The 19894-nt window shown below is 45.0% G+C and overlaps 1 protein-coding gene across 2 annotated transcripts in view; it reads right to left on the reverse strand.

The window, feature by feature from the left end:
* Positions 1 to 19894, reverse strand: part of aqr (aquarius intron-binding spliceosomal factor) — a 58849-nt gene extending 38955 nt beyond the window's left edge. For both annotated transcript variants that reach the window (XM_039009687.1, XM_039009686.1), the window contains exons 1-18: positions 19817 to 19894; positions 19438 to 19541; positions 18974 to 19030; positions 18844 to 18884; positions 18708 to 18743; positions 18493 to 18613; positions 18102 to 18242; positions 17454 to 17522; positions 17121 to 17221; positions 16307 to 16383; positions 15107 to 15171; positions 13652 to 13882; positions 12972 to 13075; positions 10143 to 10245; positions 8538 to 8658; positions 7928 to 8069; positions 7571 to 7749; positions 4244 to 4411 (exon numbers count right to left, since the gene is read on the reverse strand). In XM_039009687.1, coding sequence (XP_038865615.1) covers positions 4244 to 4411; positions 7571 to 7749; positions 7928 to 8069; positions 8538 to 8658; positions 10143 to 10245; positions 12972 to 13075; positions 13652 to 13882; positions 15107 to 15171; positions 16307 to 16383; positions 17121 to 17221; positions 17454 to 17522; positions 18102 to 18242; positions 18493 to 18613; positions 18708 to 18743; positions 18844 to 18884; positions 18974 to 19030; positions 19438 to 19512 — 1831 coding nt within the window. In that variant the 5' untranslated portion in view covers positions 19513 to 19541; positions 19817 to 19894. The remainder of the gene's footprint in view (positions 1 to 4243; positions 4412 to 7570; positions 7750 to 7927; positions 8070 to 8537; positions 8659 to 10142; positions 10246 to 12971; positions 13076 to 13651; positions 13883 to 15106; positions 15172 to 16306; positions 16384 to 17120; positions 17222 to 17453; positions 17523 to 18101; positions 18243 to 18492; positions 18614 to 18707; positions 18744 to 18843; positions 18885 to 18973; positions 19031 to 19437; positions 19542 to 19816) is intronic.

Here is a 19894-nt window from a genome sequence, read left to right on the forward strand (position 1 = left end):
TCCCCATGTGTAGTTGCAAACCGTAGTCTGGCTTTTTTTAATGGCAGTTTTGGAGCAGTGGCTTCTTCCTTGATGAGCGGCTTTTCAGGTTATGTCGATATAGGACTCGTTTTACTGTGGATATAGATATATCCGTACCCGTTTCCTCCAGCATCTTCACAAGGTCCTTTGCTGTTGTTCTGGGATTGATTTGCGCTTTTCGCACCAAAGTACGTTCATCTCCAGGAGACAGAACGTGTCTCCTTTCTGAGCTGTGTGACGGCTACGTGGTCCCATGGTGTTTTACTTGCGTACTATTGTTTGTACAGATGAACGTGGTACCTTCAGGCGTTTGGAAATTGCTCCCAAGGATGAACCAGACTTGGAGGTCTACAATTTTTTTTTCTGAGGTCTTGCCTGATGTCTTTTGATTTTCCCATGATGTCAAGCAAAGAGGCACTGAGTTTGAAGGTAGGCCTTGAAATACATCCACAGGTACACCTCCAATTGACTCAAATGATGTCGATTAGCCTATCAGAAGCTTCTAAAGCCATGACATAATTTTCTGGAATTTTCCAAGCTGTTTAAAAGGCACAGTCAACTTAGTGTATGTAAACTTCTGACCCACTGGAATTGTGATACAGTGAATTATAAGTGAAATAATTTGTCTGTAAACAATTGTTGGAAAAATGACTTGTGTCATGCACAAAGTAGATGTCCTAACCGACTTCTCAAAACTATAGTTTGTTAACAAGAAATTTGTGGAGTGGTTGAAAAACAAGTTCTAAATGACTCCAGCTTAAGAGTATGTAAACTTACGACTTCAACTGTATATTATGTGAGCTAAACATAAAAAGCATGAAAACATTGTCCTTAAAGTATAGTTTTACGTAACATTCTAATGTTACTATCCCCACAACAAAAACATAATTAAATACATATAATTTTGTCCTTGAAACATTAAAATGTAAATACTGTAGAATACCATTCATTCCTATGGAGGACTACTCCTTCTGGGGAGTGCCAATATGGCCGATCGGAGGCTTCAAAGCCTCTCACTAGCCAATACATAGCATCAGCAATCCAGGGTTTTTAATATACATCGTTGCATGCAACTCAACTAACCCCAAAATTGCATTTTGAGTTTTACTGATAACCCAATTAATTCTCAAACAGTCTATTAGCCAATGCATGGCTAATGATGTACGGCGGTGGTATATGAGCCTGGCCATGTTCATCACTTATGTAACAACACAAGGACACACAGCGAGAGAGATGAGAGAAAGATCTTGAAATCAGAGAAGCATTAGTTACACTGGCCAGACCCCCAAAAATATATTTTAGTGGTCATCATCTGCCTACCATTTCATGAATACAAGGGCATGTTCCCTGGTCCCCAAGAGAGCTAAGCTTTCAAATCCTAGTCCAGGCCACTAATCTCCCACCTCACTATCCACCCCCACATTACATTCTCATGCCACTCATCTCCTACCTCAGCACCGACACACATTACATTCTCATGCCTCTCACACACAGGCTGGAGGCTTTAGACTTATTCCCATAGAGATCCACTGACGCGCCTGTGTGTGTGTCTCACCTTTCACAAACATTTAAAAATGGGAGTATTGGTGGTGCCATAGTCCTGAGCCCTGGTAGTGAAACTCAAGCCGGTGGCCCCTGTCCCATGCATTTTCTTTAAATCCCCTCTACTAAAAGTAGTGTGGTGCGATTGACGAATGAGTGGCTGGAAGGAGGACACTTACACACTGGAATAAAGGGCTGAGGACAGCTGGAGATTGGTGTCTGAAGAGCTAGGCAGGCAGGCAGCCAGTAGGGAAAAGTTGCCAAAAATCAGATTTAGGTGTTTGTATCTTTGAGCTCTTTCCAGCTTTGCTGACTTTTACAGCGTATGGCAATGTAGACCAGGCAAAAAAGCCCCCTTCTATAAAAGCTTTTAAATCTCTATTGGGTTTCAGAATAAATGGAGGATAAATAAATAAATACAAATGATAGCGGCACTTTTCACAAAGTGAACAGTGATACGTGACATGTCTGTCCATGGCTCGGCCCTGTGGGCATCTGAAAGTTTAAACAGCGCTAGGCTTGTTACATAGATACACCAGCCCAGTTAGCACCTCTCTCTACATTTTTAATACAGTGGGAATATGGAGAGGATCAAAGAAGGTACATAGTACTTTGGTAGTGGCGCACGGACACATGTTCAGACAGGGGAAAGGAGGAACACTTAGGATACCATTTCTGGAGGTTAACCTGACATACACTCCAATAGCCCGCTCTGAACGCTGCTGGTGGAAGAGGAAGGCTCTAGGTAGAAGTTGCCTGTAGTAGGCTAAGCCCTAGGACCAGAGTACACTTCCCCAATCATAACCTTAATCATTAGAAGGGGTAATGCAAAACTGACCTTAGATCAGGGTAATATGCCTGAATGTCTCTTTTCATAGCCAAACATTAGCGGAAAGAAAAGCCATGGCAGGCCCAGTCACAGCTTCAATAGGATGGATCGGAGACTATGGATGTCATGTTGGAGTCTAGAAAAGCCTGTCATACAGTGCATTTGGAAAGTATTCAGACCCCCTTTCCCCCCCTCAATCTACACACAACACCCCATAATGAAAAAGCAAAAAACAGATTGACATTTTGCAAATAAAATATATATACTGAAATATCACATAAGTATTCAGACCCTTTACTCAGTACTTTGTTTAAGCACCTTTAGCAGCGATTAGCACACCTGGCACACCTGTATTTGGGGAGTTTCTCCCATTCTTCTCTGCAGATCCTCTCAAGCGCTATCAGGTTGGATGTGGAGCGTCGCTGCACAGCTATTTTCAGGTCTCTCCAGAGATGTTCGATCAGGTTCAAGTCCGGGCTGTGGCTGGGCCACTCAAGGACATTGAGACTTGTCCCGAAGCCACTCCTGCGTTGTCTTGGGTGTGTGCTTAGGGTCGTTTTCCTGTAGGAAAGGTGAACCTTCGCCCCAGTCTCAGGTCCTGAGCGCTCTGGAGCAGGTTTTCATCAAGGATCTCTGTACTTTGCTCCGTGTATCTTTCCCTCGATCCTGACTAGTCTCCCAGTCCCTGCCGCTGAAAAACATCCCCACATCATGATGCTGCCACCACCGTGCTTCACTGTAGAGATGGTGCCAGGTTTCCTCCAGATGTGACGCTTGGCATTCAGGCCAAAGAGTTAAATCTTGGTTTCATCAGACCAGAGAATCTTGTTTCTTAAGGTCTAAGAGGTTTTAGGTGTCTTTTGGCAAACCAAGTGGGCTGTCATGTTTCTTTTACTGAGGAGAGGCTTCCGTCTGTCCACTCTACCATAAAGGCCTGATTGGTGGAGTGCTGCAGAGATTGTTATCCTTTTGGAAGGATCCCCCATCTCCACAGAGGAACTCTGTCAGAGTTGCCATCGGGTTCTTAGTCACCTCCCTGTCCAAGGCCCTTCTCCCCCGATTGCTCAGTTTGACCGGTCGGCCAGCTCTAGGAAGAATCTTGGCGGTTCCAAACTTCTCCCATTTAAGAATGATGAAGGCCACTGTGTTCTTGGGGACCTTCAATGCTGCAGAATTGTTTTGGTACCCTTCCACAGATCTGTGCCTCGACACAATCCTGTCTCGGAGCTCTTGGGACAATTCCTTTGACCTCATGGCTTCGTTTTTGCTCTGACATGCACTGTCAACTGTGGGACCTTATATAGACAAGTGTGTGACTTTCCAAATCATATCCAAGCAATTTAATTTACCACAGGTGGACTCCAATCAAGTTGTAGAAAACTCATGTATGATCGATGGAAATTTCAAGTCTCCTACCAAAGAGGGATATTGGGGTATTGTGTGTAGATTGATGAGGAAAACTATTAATTTAATACATTTTAGAATAAGGCTGTACCCGTAACAAGATGTGGAAAAAGTGAAGGGGACTGAATACTTTCCCAAATGCACTGTATAACATGTCCTTTACTACATTAATAAAATGGAATAAATAAAACATTGAGAAGCGTTCAGGTGCGATGGGTTGCCCTAAGGTTAATGGAATGTTAATGCGAACAGGTCAGTTCTCTGGTTGAGTGTCACCATGACAACCCCACTAGACGTCATGGGCTGGAAGTTAGGGGGTCGGAGGAGGATGATGGGAAGGGCGTGTGACATGAGTATGTGTTAGTGTGTATGGGCAGGATGTGTGTGCCTGTGGCAGTAGGAAGTGCATGTATGCACATCTGTGTGTGTGTGTGCGCACCAGCCTACCTTCCTCGATGACACGGCCTTTGTCGTCCAGCATGCCCTGCACCTCGCAGCCCCTCACGTAAGCCAGGCCTGTCTGCTCCACAAAGGGCTGGCGGCGGTCAAAGCGCGTGCCGTAGGGCAGGTTGGGCCGCACCGTGACCAGAAAGCAAACGTCGTGCTTACGCAGCCCTGGGAAAGGTGAAAAAAAGAAAAAGGAGAGGGAGAACGCCCCGTCAGCGCTCGGCTGATCTTTAAAACATGAAGTTGTAATTATACAAGAGGGAGGAGGAGAGGGGGATATTGAGATGACATTGAGCCATCCTCCTGCACGCTGAGGTTTGCTAGCTGTGGGTAGAGAGCAGAAAACCCTTTAATAAAACTACAGATTGATTTTAAATGAATCAATTCACAAATTGACCAGCACAATTTCCACATCATACATTTCATCTTTCAAAACATTCCTATTTGACAGAACAACCTCTCGTGCTAGCTACAGTCAGCAATGTCGTATGGTTTGATATGTTCATGGTAAAACAATTCATCTTGATTTGATTAATTAGGATCCCCATTAGCCGACGATAAGAGCTAGTTTTACTGGTTTCCATCACAATACCAGGGAAACACCAACACCACCCTGTTAACATTATCTACAGTAGCCCTGCTGCACACGTTGGGGGAAGAAGATAAGGAAATAGAACACTGAAGCCAAGTGGTCAGGGCTGGTAAGAAACATGTCTACAGGCAGACAAGGCTAGAGGTCACAGGTCAAGGCACAGCAGGATTGGATATAGAGGTCTGGATGAAAATACTTTATGGAGGACATAAAGAAAGAGGGAGAGAGACAGTGGATGAGAAAAGGAGTATAAAAGAAAGGAGACAGAAAAATAGATGGTATAGAGCAGTGGTTCCTAAACTTTTTATAGTCCCTCTAGCACCAGGGTCAGCGCACTCTCAAATGTTGTTTTTTGCCATCGTTGTAAGACTGCCACACACACACACACACTATACAATACATTTATTAAACATAAGAATGAGTGTGAGTTTTTCACAACCCGGCTCATGAGAAGTGACAAAGACCTCTTATAGGACCAGGGCACAAACAATAATAATACCAATTTTGCTCTTTATTTAACCATCTTGCATATAAAACCTTATTTGTTCATCGAAAATGGTGAACAACTCACCACAGGTTAATGAGAAGTGTGTGTTTGAAAGGATGCACATAACTCTGCAATGTTGGGTTGTATTGGAGAGTCTGTCTTAAATAATTTTCCAAACAGTCTGTGCCTGTATTTAGTTTTCATGCTAGTGAGGGCCGAGAATCCGCTTTCACATAGGTACGTGGTTGCAAAGGGCATCAGTGTCTTAACAGCGCGATTTGCCAAGGCAGGATACTCTGAGCGCAGCCCAATCCAGAAATCTGGTAGTGGCTTCTGAATAAATTAAATTTTCACAGAACCGCTTGTTGCAATTTCGATCAGGCTCGCTTCAGATATCAGTAAGTTGACTGGAGGCAGGGCATGAAAGGGATAACAAATCCAGTTGTTTATGTCATCCGTTGCGGGGAAGTACCTGCGTAATTGCGCACCCAACTCACTCAGGTGCTTCACTATATCACATTTGACATTGTCCGTAAGCTTGAGTTCATTTGCACACAAATCCTACAATGATGGAAAGACCTGTGTGTTGTCTGCATTAACAAGGACAGAGAAGAGCTCCAACTTCTTAATCATAGCCTCAATTTTGTCCTGCACATTGAATATAGTTGGAGTCCCCTAATCCAAGATTCAGATCATTCAGACGAGAAAAACCATCACCCAGATAAGCCAGTCGTGTGAGAAACTCATCATCATGCAAGCGGTCAGACAAGTGAAAATTATGGTCAGTAAAGAAAACGTGTCAAAACTTTGCCCCATGATAACCAGCGAACTTCTGTATGTTGTAAAAGTGTTACATGGTCGTTGCCCATATCATTGCATAGTGCAGAAAATACACGAGAGTTCAGGGGCCTTGCTTTAACAAAGTTAACCACTTTCACTGTAGTGTCCAAAACGTCTTTCAAGCTGTCAGGCATTCCGTTGGCAGCAAGAGCCTCTCGGTGGATGCTGCAGTGTACCCAAGTGGCGTCGGGAGCAACCGCTTCCACGTGCGTTACCACTCCACTATGTCTCTCTGTCATGGCTTTTGCACCATTTCGGAGGAAACACCGTGCACCAGGCGACCTTGGTTAGCGCGCACCGCGCCCGGCCCCAGTCGCTGGTGCGCGATGAGACAAGGATATCCCTACCGGCCAAACCCTCCCTAACCCGGACGACGCTAGGCCTCCCGGGCACGGCCGGCTGCGACAGAGCCTGGGCGCGAACCCAGAGTCCCTGGTGGCACAGCTAGCTCTGCGATGCAGTGCCCTAGACCACTGCGCCACCCAGGAGGCCCGGTATCTCTTGATTTTATACATCTTACTACTAGAAAGTCTTAATTCCGCATTTCTAAATGTCTGCGCAAGACTGAAGGTTTCATCGAGTTGTGAGATTGTTATATGTGCAAAAGTACTCACTGTGGCTGAGGAAAGGCACTAGTCCCAATATAAGTGAACCCCAAATCAATGTAGTTATCATATTTGCGCCTCTTCGATGGTCCAAAGTCCCTGTCTGTTGTTAGGTGCTTTCCCGGGTAAGGGGGCAGTAGGTCTTCTGCTGCATCAGATTCACAACTGTCAGTGCCCATACTAGCTGGGCTAACAACAAATGTAGAATTACTGATGCTAGCATTGGATGTGCTCGTGGAAGCAGAACAACTTGTGTCGTCGACAGGTGCAGGTGTAGTACTGCTACTAGTAGCAGTACTACCATTTGAGCTGGTATGCGTCTCTATGGACGCGGGCCTTACTTTTTTAAGCCACTTATACATTTTAGAGCAAACGGAATGAGCAGCAGCTACGTTTGGCTACATACGGAACGTTAGTGGAATTCCCGCGGGAGAGTAACGGTTAATGTGACTGGATGTTAATTATTTGACTAGGCTACCTGTATTTGACATTGTTTGTTATTTCGCTGAACACCAGATGGTTTAATTTTATTTTGGGCAGTGAACCGAGGCTACTCAGGTGAGAAAAAAACCTCACCCAAATGTATAGCCCTGTTGGAAAATATAAATGGACTGTCTGAAAATGTAATTTTTACATTTCTTTTAATGTGAATGACATTTTTATTTAACGTATCCCCGACAGCATTGCGTGTGCCCCAGTTTGGGAATACCTGGTATAGACGGAATGCTGAAAGGAAGAAAAGAGGGGGAGAACGAGAGAGCAGGGGATAGAGAAAGGAGAGGTAGGAGAAGAGAGCCAAGTACCTTCCCACTCGTGTTTGATGTGGTCTCGTACGTTGAGATTGACAGTGATGTCCGCTCGGACGCGGGCGGGCCAGTTCTCGCCGATGTTGGGCTTGGCCACCTCCACAATGGAGAAGGCTGTGATGGTCTGAGCCATCCTGGCCCAGCCCCCAAACACCACACCACCATACTCTGACTCCCTATAGGAAGACAAGACAACAGGTCAGCCCCTAAACACCACCATACTCTGACTGCCTGAACGCAATAGAAATTGAGTTATAATATATGAGTGATACAAAATTATACATTTGAAAGAAACAGAAATGTGGCAACCTTATTTTACCATCAGTTATAAGTGTGTGTGTGTTCTCTGCTCACCATGGTTTCATGCGAGTCACCACGTCCTCCACATCCTGTCTGATCTCGTAGGTGGACTCCAGACGGAACAAGTTGAAGTTTCTCAGCAGGTAGTCATGGAGGGTCAGGAACTGCAGGTTCAGCTTCGGCAGAGCCAGACAACCTGGAACACACACACACACAAAGATGAAACAGATTTGGGAACAAATGCTCAGAATTGGATGCATGTCATTGGTATAGACCTATTACCTACACATCTATTTCAGAATAACATAAATAGGGCCCTGTGTTTTCCCTGACCAGGAACAATTCTGAACCCACTTGACAGCGACAATCCATTAACTAGAACAGTGGCAGAGTCGACTATACATTTGCAGAGTCGACTATACAGCTAGTTTTACACCTGTAATCTCTTGGCAAGCTAAAACAGCCTTATAAAATGCCGATAGGCTCATGGATTTCAATGGCTTTACGGGGCTGTAGGCATCTTAGCTGGTGAAGGTGCTCCAGCCAGCCTAAAGAGGATTGCCCATTAAGAGGATGCCAGCTAAGGTGCCCCTGAGGTGTGGGATAACAGCGGTGTGTGTGTGTGTGATGAGTTTGCGAGGAGATACCGTAGAAAGACACAGACCTTCGCCAGAATAGTACTCAGTGGGGACGATGTTCTCATCCCAGATAATCTTCTCCGTTGGATAAAGAGGCATTTGATTAAGTTGCTCAATCTGGGAGATTCTCCTCTCATGACGAGACACCTGAAAGAATGTGTGAGAAGGGAGAGAGAGAGAAAGAAATTGGATGAACGAGCCATTGGTCTACTCTGGTAGCGACTGCCCTTGCAACACGTATCCCCCCCCATACTCACTAGATCAGACAGTGGTATTAAAAACAATGTTTGGTCAAATTAAATCGGGTCAGACGTATTGCGTCACACCAGTCGCCGTCCGCCTGTCACGACAAACCCCTCATTCATCCATGTGTTTTAAAGGCCTTAATGTTGTGGCCTAAATTATGGTTGTGTTCCAAACATGATGCAGAAGCCTATATAATCCCTGTGTTCCCATATGTGATCAGTCAGTCAATAACCGCCATGCTACGCTAATCCTGTTACACTGCTGTGTTCTCTGCCAAGCACTATCCAACCCAGGGCTGTGTCATACTCATGTCCATCAGCGACTGGCAGAGAGGGCCATAGAGCTCTAGACCCTATGCCCCGATGGAGAGTAACATCCAGTTCAAATACCTCTGACAATTTTACAACTATGCAAAAAATAACAAATATCATAATGTTGGATCAAATTCACTGCAAACCAGGAAAACTCAAGTTCAACTTCCCCTAGGAATTCAGTCCATATTAAAGGAAAAACAATATTCTGTTCAGATTTCAAGAGTGGTTGGTTATTGTCTTGGGGAAATTAAATACAAAAAATCAGAACAGTGATAGCTAGAGGCTGAACACTGCATAACTCCAGTCAGCTCATCCTCTCCTTCCCCAGGTTTAATTGCAGACTCTCTCTGCAGTGTGTGTGAGCTGCTCTGCTCCCTACCGTACAGCGCCCAGAGCCTCTGACAGACACATAATACCTAACTGGAATCTTTGGAGATTTTCGGTTGCCCGGGGCAACCCGGGGCCAAATGAGTCCCCTGACATTGGTTCTGGGAAACAATCTAATCAGCTAATTATGGAAAAGCTTCTCTTCAGTAGTGGGGAGAGGAGGCCTAGAGAAGACTTCAAGTGGGTAATTACAGTAGTAAGGACAGAGCAGGTCAGTGGCTGGTCGCTTGGTGACGGAGGGTTATGGGGGATGAGACTTGTTTTCAACACACTGGATGCCTGTTTTTAAGAGGGACTAAAGGTGTGTGTGTGGAGAGCAATCAGATCCACTGCTGTCTTTTCCTAGGATAAGAGAAACATTGCTGGGGGTTGCATACTGTATTCCAAGGTAAAAAAGCATAAATTAGTGGCTTTTAAATTAGAGCCACAAATACCCGTTATGCCGCTACGCTCCCCAGGCGATTATTGTTCTGAAAATGACCATACCCTGACGTTGCTGAGGTTTAGCCAAGCACCTTGGGGGGCGTCTCATTATCGTTCACTTCCCATCACCCCTAACAACAGATCTAGGATCAGATAACCCTTTCCCCATTCCTAACTTAAAGCATTAGGACGATGACACAAATATCTGATCCTCAATCAGTGGTTAGGGACAACGTCTCCCTGTTTCGTAGCAGCACCTACCAGCAGCTCCAGGAGGACCTCCTTCTCATAGGTGGTGTCCTGTCCCTCTGCCAGCTCTGGTAAGAGGCATAGATACGAGGCCACCCTGTGGAGAGTGTTGGAACTGCATGGAGGAGAAAATAAAAAACTACTTCAGCATATTTGACATTAAACTTCCAATAAATATTTATTTCCTTTGAGCATCATGATTTAAACAGTCGTATATTTTCTGCTAAGTCAGTCTGTTTACTACAACAAGAAGAACCAGGGGTAGAAATGCACATTCAGGAGAATATTTACACTGTGCCGATTATTCTATTTTTCTGAGGAAAACTCCCCTATTCCAGCGTCCGGGTCGCTACCCATCGTTTTACAATATGAAAAGTGCCACATTTTCCCAACACACAGGCTGTTTCTTAAATCTGTGCTTGTTAGAATTGCAATGTAATGTATGCTAGTCCTCGTGTTTTCCTCAACTCTGCTCTGCTAAGTAGCGGCCACTGCAGTCCTGCTCTGTCAGCATGGCGTGTTCAGGGGCCGGGTCGATGCGATTATTAAAATCCAAGAGGCAGAGGCTGCCTCAGCATGTGCCATGACACAGGCAGGGGTTGGTATAAAGAGAGACACTGTGACTGAATCCTGTACAGACAGACCGGGACACGTGTCATTGTGAGCAGAAGTGTTGTCAGGCTCGTGATGATGCCATGGTTTAACCACACGGATTCGTGGGTTTTGCTGGCCATGCAGTTGGTCTGTCTAGGGACTGGTATGGGTCACGCTGCTGTACTGTACTTCATGACAAAGCTAAACTAGCTCCTTTGAGTTGTTAAGGAGATGAATGCAGCAATTATCGCAATATCAAATAATTTCTAAAAACAATTAAGTACCTTACTGTAATTGTTTTCATTTTAAAAAAGGGTAAAAAATAAACAAAAACAGATTCTTAGCAAAGAGCAATTTCTCAAGCAAGAATTCTGCTGCGACTCAGAGTGGGGAGGGGAAACCGGCGCCGGAGGAGGTGGCTGCCGTTTTACGGGCCCCTAACCAATTGTGCTATTGTGTGTTTTTTTCACATTATTTCTAACTTATTTTGTGCATAATGATTCTGCCACCGTGTAATATCTTGTGTTTCACTGAGTCGTGGCTGAACGATGACATGGATAACATACAGCTGGATGGGTTTTCCGTACATCTGCAAGAATGAACAGCTTCCTCCTGCAAGACAAGGGGTGGTGGTCTGTGTCTATTTGTAATTAACCAAATCTAATATTAAGGAAGTCTCGAGGTTTTGCTTGCCTGACGGTAGAGTATCTCATAAGCTGTGGACCACACTATTTACCAAGAAAGTTTTCATCTATATTATTCGTAGTCGTCTATTTACCACCATAAACCGATGCTGGCACTAAGACCGCACTCAACAAGCTGTATAAGGCCAAAAGCAAACAAGAAAATGCTCATCCAGAGGCGGCGCTCATAGTGGCCGGGGACTTAAATAAAAACTAGACGTTATTGGCAGAGAGGTTTGGAACTCTTTTTTTATTGGTCTATTATGAAATCACCAGGTGGTGAACTATTTAAGGCAGGCCAAACTCCATTGTACCAAAACAGGCTGAAAGCTCTTACACCACAAAGGGCATTATCATAATTTTTTACAATTTCACAGTATTATTCCCAAACTCATAGTGCAGAAATATATATAAAACACAGGAAAATAATCGTATTACCACACTGGGCCTTTAAAACTGAAAGGGAAAAAAACCCAGTCTGTGTGTTTTGGGTACTTAGCAGATCAAATCGGGAATAGTGGACGAGTGGCAGTTTATCTTGTGGGTAGCACAGCTGAAATACCCTTATTTTTAATGCCAGCTTTCTGGGTAAAAAGTGCCTTGTTAAAAGTGATGGGCATATTTGGAGTTTCCAGAGCTGCTTTGAAGCCAGTGGGGCGACTGGATAACAAGGCAGAGCCTGGCTTTATTCATGAGAACAACAATCCACAGGAGAAACGACAGCTTGAGCTTCTCTCTCTTCTGGGATAAATTCACACAACAGCTCTGATACTTCACTGCCTGGCTTGCTGAGACCCAGTGTTAACTATCTCAAACTCAGCAGCACCTAGGACCAGGAGGAAAGGAGACAAGGATAGGAAAGGGGATACCTAGTCAGTTGTACAACTAAATGCATCTTCCGCATTTAACCCAACCCCTCTGAATCAGAGACATCCACGTCATTGGCGCCCGGGGAACAGTTGTTAGGGTTAACTGCCTCGCTCAAGGGCAGAACGGCAGATTTTTGTACACCTTGCTGGCTCGGGGATTCGAACCAGTGACCTTTTGTTACCACTACCTGCCGCCGTCCCACACACACTAACAAGGCCCCATCAAAGGGGGAATGCTTTTTGGTGAGGCCACTCCCTAACATGATCTGACAAACACAGCTGTTCAAAGAGTTTATTCTCCAGCCCCTGCAGATCGATTCAATTAATGAGGCGAGCCTCTCTCTCTCCCTCTGGCTGGTACCACTCTACTGCACATTCAAGGACTCACAGGCTGACTAACATTCACTGTCGGGGGGGCAGCGTTAGGGATGCTAGCGTTACGATAGTAACAACTCAACGTTTGTCATCAGGGTAGCGTGAAGATATAAAAGGTTAAGATGTTTATGGATGTTATTTTCCTCCACACACAAAAACAGCTTATATTTCACTGCCTGGCTTGCTGAGACCCAGTGTTACCTATATCAAACTCAGCACCATCTAGGACCAAAAAGGAGACAAGGATAGGAAGCGCACACACACACACACACTAACAATTGATTCTTCTCCCACCCGTCTATCACACAGACACACTTTACCTGAGATGACCAAACTGTTTTGTAAGGGATTCCCGTGTGTCCACTGCTGCCACATTGGACAGGGCAAAGTCCTGCAGCTCTGGGAAATGGGCAAAGGCGGCCCTCTGAAAGACAACACACAAACGTTAAAAGCAGGTGCAAACACCACCCTCCCCAAACACCTCAGAGCCAGTGTGATGTCAGGCAGGCACCTTACAGATTTCCCTCATTTATTAATCCAGCATCTATGTGGGGCTAGAGATAAGGGGAAAAAGAGAGATGGACAGATGGAGAGCCAAGCTAAGAACAGATGAACCAACCTGTATTTCTCCAAAAGATGCATTTGATCATATCAAGTTGAGGTAAAAAAAATAATAATCATCATGAAACATTTTAAACACTGAAATCTATGGAGAATTCTCTCTGGGACTGAAATGTGACTTGATATTATTTATTGTCAAAGACGTCTGGAAGCTGTCACTAAATCATGAAGGATTCATATTGGTATATGTTTTACTCACAGCACCGGCCACGTCGCCCAGGTGCACACAACTCTCGCGCTCTACTTTCAACTCTTAAAATGTGCCACTGATGTTAACAATCCCTATCAAATAAACTATTTTAAAACACAACACATTCTTAACTAGACAGGTAAGGTAAGCAAACAAAATGGAGGCCAGCATGGTGTTGTATGCGTGTACCTGCAGTGAAGTGATTCTGTCGTAATGGAGCGTGGTCATCTCCTTCTCTGTCAGGGCGTTGCCCGTCTGGTCGTTGATCTCAAAGCCTGTATAGAACTTCAGCATGTCCAGTAACTGGCAGAAGAGGTGACCCTCCTTCTCTCTCTGCATGAGACTGGACAGGTGGCAGCTCACCACAAGGTGGGAGTCGTCCAGCACCGTGTTGAACCAGCGCCTGGTGGGCAGCAGGGCCTGAACACAGACAGAATGGAACCACACATTACACATCATGGTAAAACAATGCTGAAACAGCAGCCTTTATACAAGACCAGAGCCTCAATAATTCTTGATTTTTCACACATACACCTAGAAAAAGAAAGGGGCCTCAGTCAGAATGTTAACACATCGAGGGTGTTCTAAAAACCAGCCTACTATTAATATGCAGCCCAGGCCTGTAGCTGATAACAAGGAGAAGGTGCAACATCACAATCAGGATTAGTCCATGTATGGATTGACTCAGTCACTGGGGTCATTCAGATCAATCCATCTACCAAACAGAATTCCCACCATTGAGGCCCAGAGTATAAATAGGGCCCTAATAATAAAGGGTCTATTTGAGAAGGTTGTTTTGGACTCATTTTGATGAGGGTTAGAGAGTTCACATTTCCAAAAAAGAGGAAAGGAGAAAAACAATGACAATATTTATACAGAAACATTAACGGAAAATGGCAACAGAACCTTCATTTATTCCATTGAATTCCCCTCTATACAGAAGGCAGGTGCTGCAAAGTATACTACCCTCTCAACACAGGCAAGCGTTATCTACGGCAGCCATCTTTGATCCCCAACCAGCCATGACAGATAGACAGCTCAGCCTAGCAGAAGTGTAAAATGTAGTCTCTTTTTCCATACAGAGATTCACAGGGCATCATCATATCATCCCAGAGAGGCAAGTATGAGATTTCAGCCACCCCTTTGTAAAATGATACTGCTGAGAGGGAAAGGATTTCTCCGGAGGCAGCTTGACTTGCCGGTGCCAGGGGAAAAAAGTATAGCCTGTCATCAGATGGAATAGAACTCAATTCATCCTATCCTCCCTGTGTGGAAACAGGAGCACCGTCACCTTGCAGCCTGGAGAGGGAAGGGACCACCTTGACTGTGACACCTCGCTACATGTTATCATAAAGCCAGAGTAGAGAAGATAAAAAAGCGTGCTACATTGTGACCGTACACCTCTATGTTAGAAATAACCTTGATTTTCTCAGTCATCAAAAACCAGTCATTCAGGGACAGAGTTCCATACTCAACACAGATCAAGACCGAAATAGCTGTATAGGTAGGTACAGCGAACTCAATAGTGTCTTAGCATGCTCAGTGATTGCAGATATTCTGTTGATCCTATATGAAATGGCTGCCTGGTACCCCTCATAACTACACAACAAGACCATAACGTCCCTTATAAATGGTGTTTCTTACCTCCAGGTCAATCATGAGCTCGATGAACCTCTCGCAGTAGTGCACCTTCTCCATGGGTACAGGGCCTGAGAGAGACAACACAGAAAGACATTCAGATCAGGTAATAAAATACATGACCATACACTCTGCTATCACACAGGAGGGAATGGGGGGGTGATGTGTGTGAGAGGTAGTGCCAGGAAGTGGCCCGGGCGTGCACGGAGAACGCGGTGTGTGTGTCTTCCTCAGGCACTGCAGCACACTGGGAGAGCAGCCCTCATTAGGGGAGGTGTGTGTGTCCGTGCTGTGGACCAGGACTCTGACGGGGACGATTAGAGTCTGGGTCTCAGCATGACCACCTTCACCCAGCTGCATGTTGGGAAAGATGCTATTCTGAGCATTCAGGTTGGCTGGGAGGGGTCTGGTCACCCTGCATTACATCACCATGGAGGCTGTGAGGAGGGGGAGCATCTGGACAGGACTGCTCTTTCAAAGTGGGGGTCAAGTCGGAAGGAAAGGATGAACTTTGGGACAGATAGAGGGTTGAAGAAGTGGGTCTCACACCGGTAATGAGGTCTGAGCTGAGAGAAGGCGACAGCTGAGACGGTCACAGAGAGATGAGGCCTGCGCATAGATAAAGACTATCAAAGATCTATGGCTAATCATATACAAGGATAAAGGCTAGCAAGTAGCCCCTGCCTGGGCTGTCCTCGTCTGCCACTGGTAGGGAAGGGGATACCTAGTCAGTTGCATAACTGAATGCATTCAAACAAAATGTGTTTTAACCTAACCTCTTTGAATCAGAGGTGGGGCGGGGCTGCTTTAAGCGACATCCACTTCATCGGCGCCCGGGGAGAAGTTGTTGTCAGGGGTTAACTGCCTTGTCCTTGAGCAACAACTGTTCCCCGGCCTCAGAACGGCAGATTTTCCCCCCCACCTTGCCGGCTTTGGGATTCGAACCAGCGACCTTTCGGTTACTGGCCCAAGGCTCTTAACCGCTGGGCTGCCTGCCGCCAGAGTAAGATTTGTACCTCTGCTAACTTTTAAAATACATTTGCACAACAAGGTGTGACAACTTTTTCTGTATGAGGACCATTTTAGCCTTGAGAATCTCTTCTTAGTAAATCTGCCCCCCCCCCCCCCCCGCGGTGTCCTGCTGCTTGTGGGGAATAATGAAACACCGCTTTGCTCATAAATCATAACTGTGTTGCTAAATATTACCTGCTGGGGAAATGGACACCAGAACACCAAGAAACTTCTTAATGAGAGCAGAGAGGAACGTCCTCTCCATCTTAGCTCTGGAAATAAAAGGCAGGGAAATAATAATTAGCGACACACATCACAACACTGTGCCTTTGATGGGACTATGTCTACTGGTCCAGACACAGGCAGAAGGTCTACGTCTACTGGTCCGGACACAGGCAGAAGGTCTACGTCTACTGGTCCGGACACAGGCAGAAGGTCTACGTCTACTGGTCCGGACACAGGCAGAAGGTCTACGTCTACTGGTCCGGACACAGGCAGAAGGTCTACGTCTACTGGTCCAGACACAGGCAGAAGGTCTACGTCTACTGGTCCGGACACAGGCAGAAGGTCTACGTCTACTGGTCCAGACACAGGCAGAAGGTCTACGTCTACTGGTCCAGACACAGGCAGAAGGTCTACGTCTACTGGTCCGGACACAGGCAGAAGGTCTACGTCTACTGGTCCAGACACAGGCAGAAGGTCTACGTCTACTGGTCCAGACACAGGCAGAAGGTCTACGTCTACTGGTCCAGACACAGGCAGAAGGTCTACGTCTACTGGTCCAGACACAGGCAGAAGGTCTACGTCTACTGGTCCAGACACAGGCAGAAGGTCTATGTCTACTGGTCCAGACACAGGCAGAAGGTCTATGTCTACTGGTCCAGACACAGGCAGAAGGTCTATGTCTACTGGTCCAGACACAGGCAGAAGGTCTATGTCTACTGGTCCAGACACAGGCAGAAGGTCTATGTCTACTGGTCCGGATACAGGCAGAGGGAGAATGTCTTACTGCTCTGATGCTTTGCCTTCCAGCTTGTCAAAATTCTTCTTAATCAGATTCCAGAACTTTTGGAGCTTGGGAACTTTCTTCAGCTCGTGTTGCAGTCTAGACTGTAAAAATGAAAGTGTGTTCATTAATCAATCTTAAGGATGCTATAAAATAGTCAAACTCAACATTTGCACTAGGAAAGTTGTTTTTGGCTCTTCAACCCTATTCCACTTAATCAATCACAATTTGTAAATGTGTAAAATATTGTCACAATTTTAAACATAATACATATATCTAACAGGGTGACAGTTCTAAGGACATAAGAGCACTTGAGATAAGGGGAAGAGTTCTTACAGGTAAGATACATATCCACATGGGCAGTGAGATGAGCTGCTGCACCTGCTCTCTAATCAAATCCACCTCCTGAGAGAGAGAGAGAGAATGGGAGGGGGTCGGAGAGGGATATAAGGATATTTGTACATTGGTAGACTAATGGCAATGCACCAAACTGATTAGAATCATCGCATTGAGTTCAGGAGCAGCAGAGGGGATGACAATTGATTTTCAGAGTGAGACTGGTGCAATGGCTACCCATGGTTTTGAGAAGGGAGTGGAGAACACAGATGTGCTAGGGCGACACCCGAGTACACAATTTGAAGTGTAATACTGCCACCTAGTGGAACCTGCACCAAACTACTTTTATTAAAACCACCTCCAGGAAGTTATCCTTTTGTTAGCTCATCTTCATGGCCCTGAGACTACTGGATAGGCGTAAGCAGTAGCTCCATCTAGCTTCAGCTTTGTTGCTTCCACCTATCCATTGTCATCAGGCCGGGGAAAGGGGAGTGAATAAGGGCAGAAGGGACTCTTCATTTTATGGTTGTTACTAACATACTTCCGCAATAAAACAATGCATTACTCAACTTATATTATGTGGTTGATTCAGCCAATAACTAATTCCACATTTCCAGAGAGGTAGACATTGGTTGGTGTGTGACATACCAGGCTGTTGAAGCAGTGGTCAAGGAAGACCAACAGTACAGTCTGCTCCTTCAGAGTCAGGCCAGCCTCCTCTCCAGCCAGCACGGCCTCCATCACACACTTAAAGAAGTACGGGAAGTGGCTGGGCTCCTTCTTAAACACCTGGATAAAGATAATAAACCAAGGGATAAAGAAGACATGCATTGATATTAGAGGACATTGATCCATGCTTGCTGGAGACAGTTTCCCTAAGTAGCTGTAACGCTGGGGCTGTCCCTGTACAGCTGACCGCAACACTCATATTCACAACATAACAGCGAGTGTTGTTCAACATGCTAACACAGATAACAATTTGTTACGTGAACCAAAGGATCAACATTTCTGTTTGACAGGCCACTGAATCCATTCTTACCTCCCAGGCAGGGACGTTCTCTCTGAACTTCTCATTGACTATGCAGCAGATGGACATGAGGTAGGCATTACTGGAGACCTCAGGATTATAGTTCACCCACAGGTAGTTCTCTAGGTACTGACTGAGAGGCAGGACACAAATAACAGCATATTAAAAACATTAAATGACTGATGATAGTGTATTGAGGCCACATTAAAAAAAGGTCAAAAACCCACCTGAACTCCAACAACATGATCTTCCTAATGGCGAACCTGAAGATAAAATAGCAGACATGGAGGATTTATTCTACTTGTAGTAAGACAAGTTAACATTACAAAATACTGATGCTATTCAAGAGTTGATTTCACTCACTTGGACTTGAGAATCTCTCTCTCATAGACATCCTCCAAAACCTGAGTGGGTGACAATTATAGTTTGTTAGAGCAAGAAGACCATCTCCTCCACTATATTCATAACTCAAGTTTGTCAGTAGGAGGCTCACCTTTGGGTCAAATGGTAGTTTATTCTTGGCATGGGGAGCCCAGTATCTGTTAGACAACTTAGAGAAGAAAGAGCGTTATTATAACAGCAATCCACAGTACACCCCCTCCTCGGAAACCTTTCCCCTCCAATTCAAAAAGATGGCAACCAGGGCTGTGTTTAGTTTGGGGGAAAAAACGGTGTGCAATGTTCAATCAAACAGAAGCGGTACTGTTCTGAACGACCAGTTGAAACGAACTGAAGTTGAAACAAATAATCAGTGACATAAAAAAACAAGTAAAAAAAAACTCACATCCCAGTTTCCCAATCCCGACAGTTAAGGATGTTAACAGAGTAAAGTAGCAGCAACTACCAATGTGATGTCCAGCATAAGCAGAGATGGTAGTTATTTTAGCACAAGTGTAATTGAGACACCTATTAAACAGAAACTCAAAGCACTAAAACAGTATTTGCGTATATAGTTACCTGTGTGACATATTCTGCGTTGATTTGGGACACAGAGGGCGCAGATGCTTTCTTAGCATGGGTTTGATTCTCCATGTCGGTGTTCAACTCGCTATCTTACTTTCCTGAGGAAAAATGTAACTATAAAATAACATAGCAAACTACTTATTCCAATGACATTTGTAATTTATAACACTAGTATGCTAGCTAAATTTGGACGAGCTAGCTAAGTTGACTTTACAGTACAGCGAACTAGCTAGCTAACGTTACAGAGTAGGAGTAGCTGACACTAGCTAGCTAGTATCCGTTATATTCAAATAGCTGGCTATGGTGGCAAACATTTGTTGATAATAAAACATTGCTTGTTTATATATAAAGTCAAATAATTGTAGAAACCAACCTTGGTATTTCAAAACATCTGTGTGATTCCCGCTACGCATGTACACAAGCAAAACGATTTATGTGCGACACATTTCCG

The sequence above is a fragment of the Salvelinus namaycush genome, chromosome 15, assembly GCF_016432855.1.
Source record: "Salvelinus namaycush isolate Seneca chromosome 15, SaNama_1.0, whole genome shotgun sequence".
Lineage (NCBI taxonomy): Eukaryota > Metazoa > Chordata > Actinopteri > Salmoniformes > Salmonidae > Salvelinus > Salvelinus namaycush.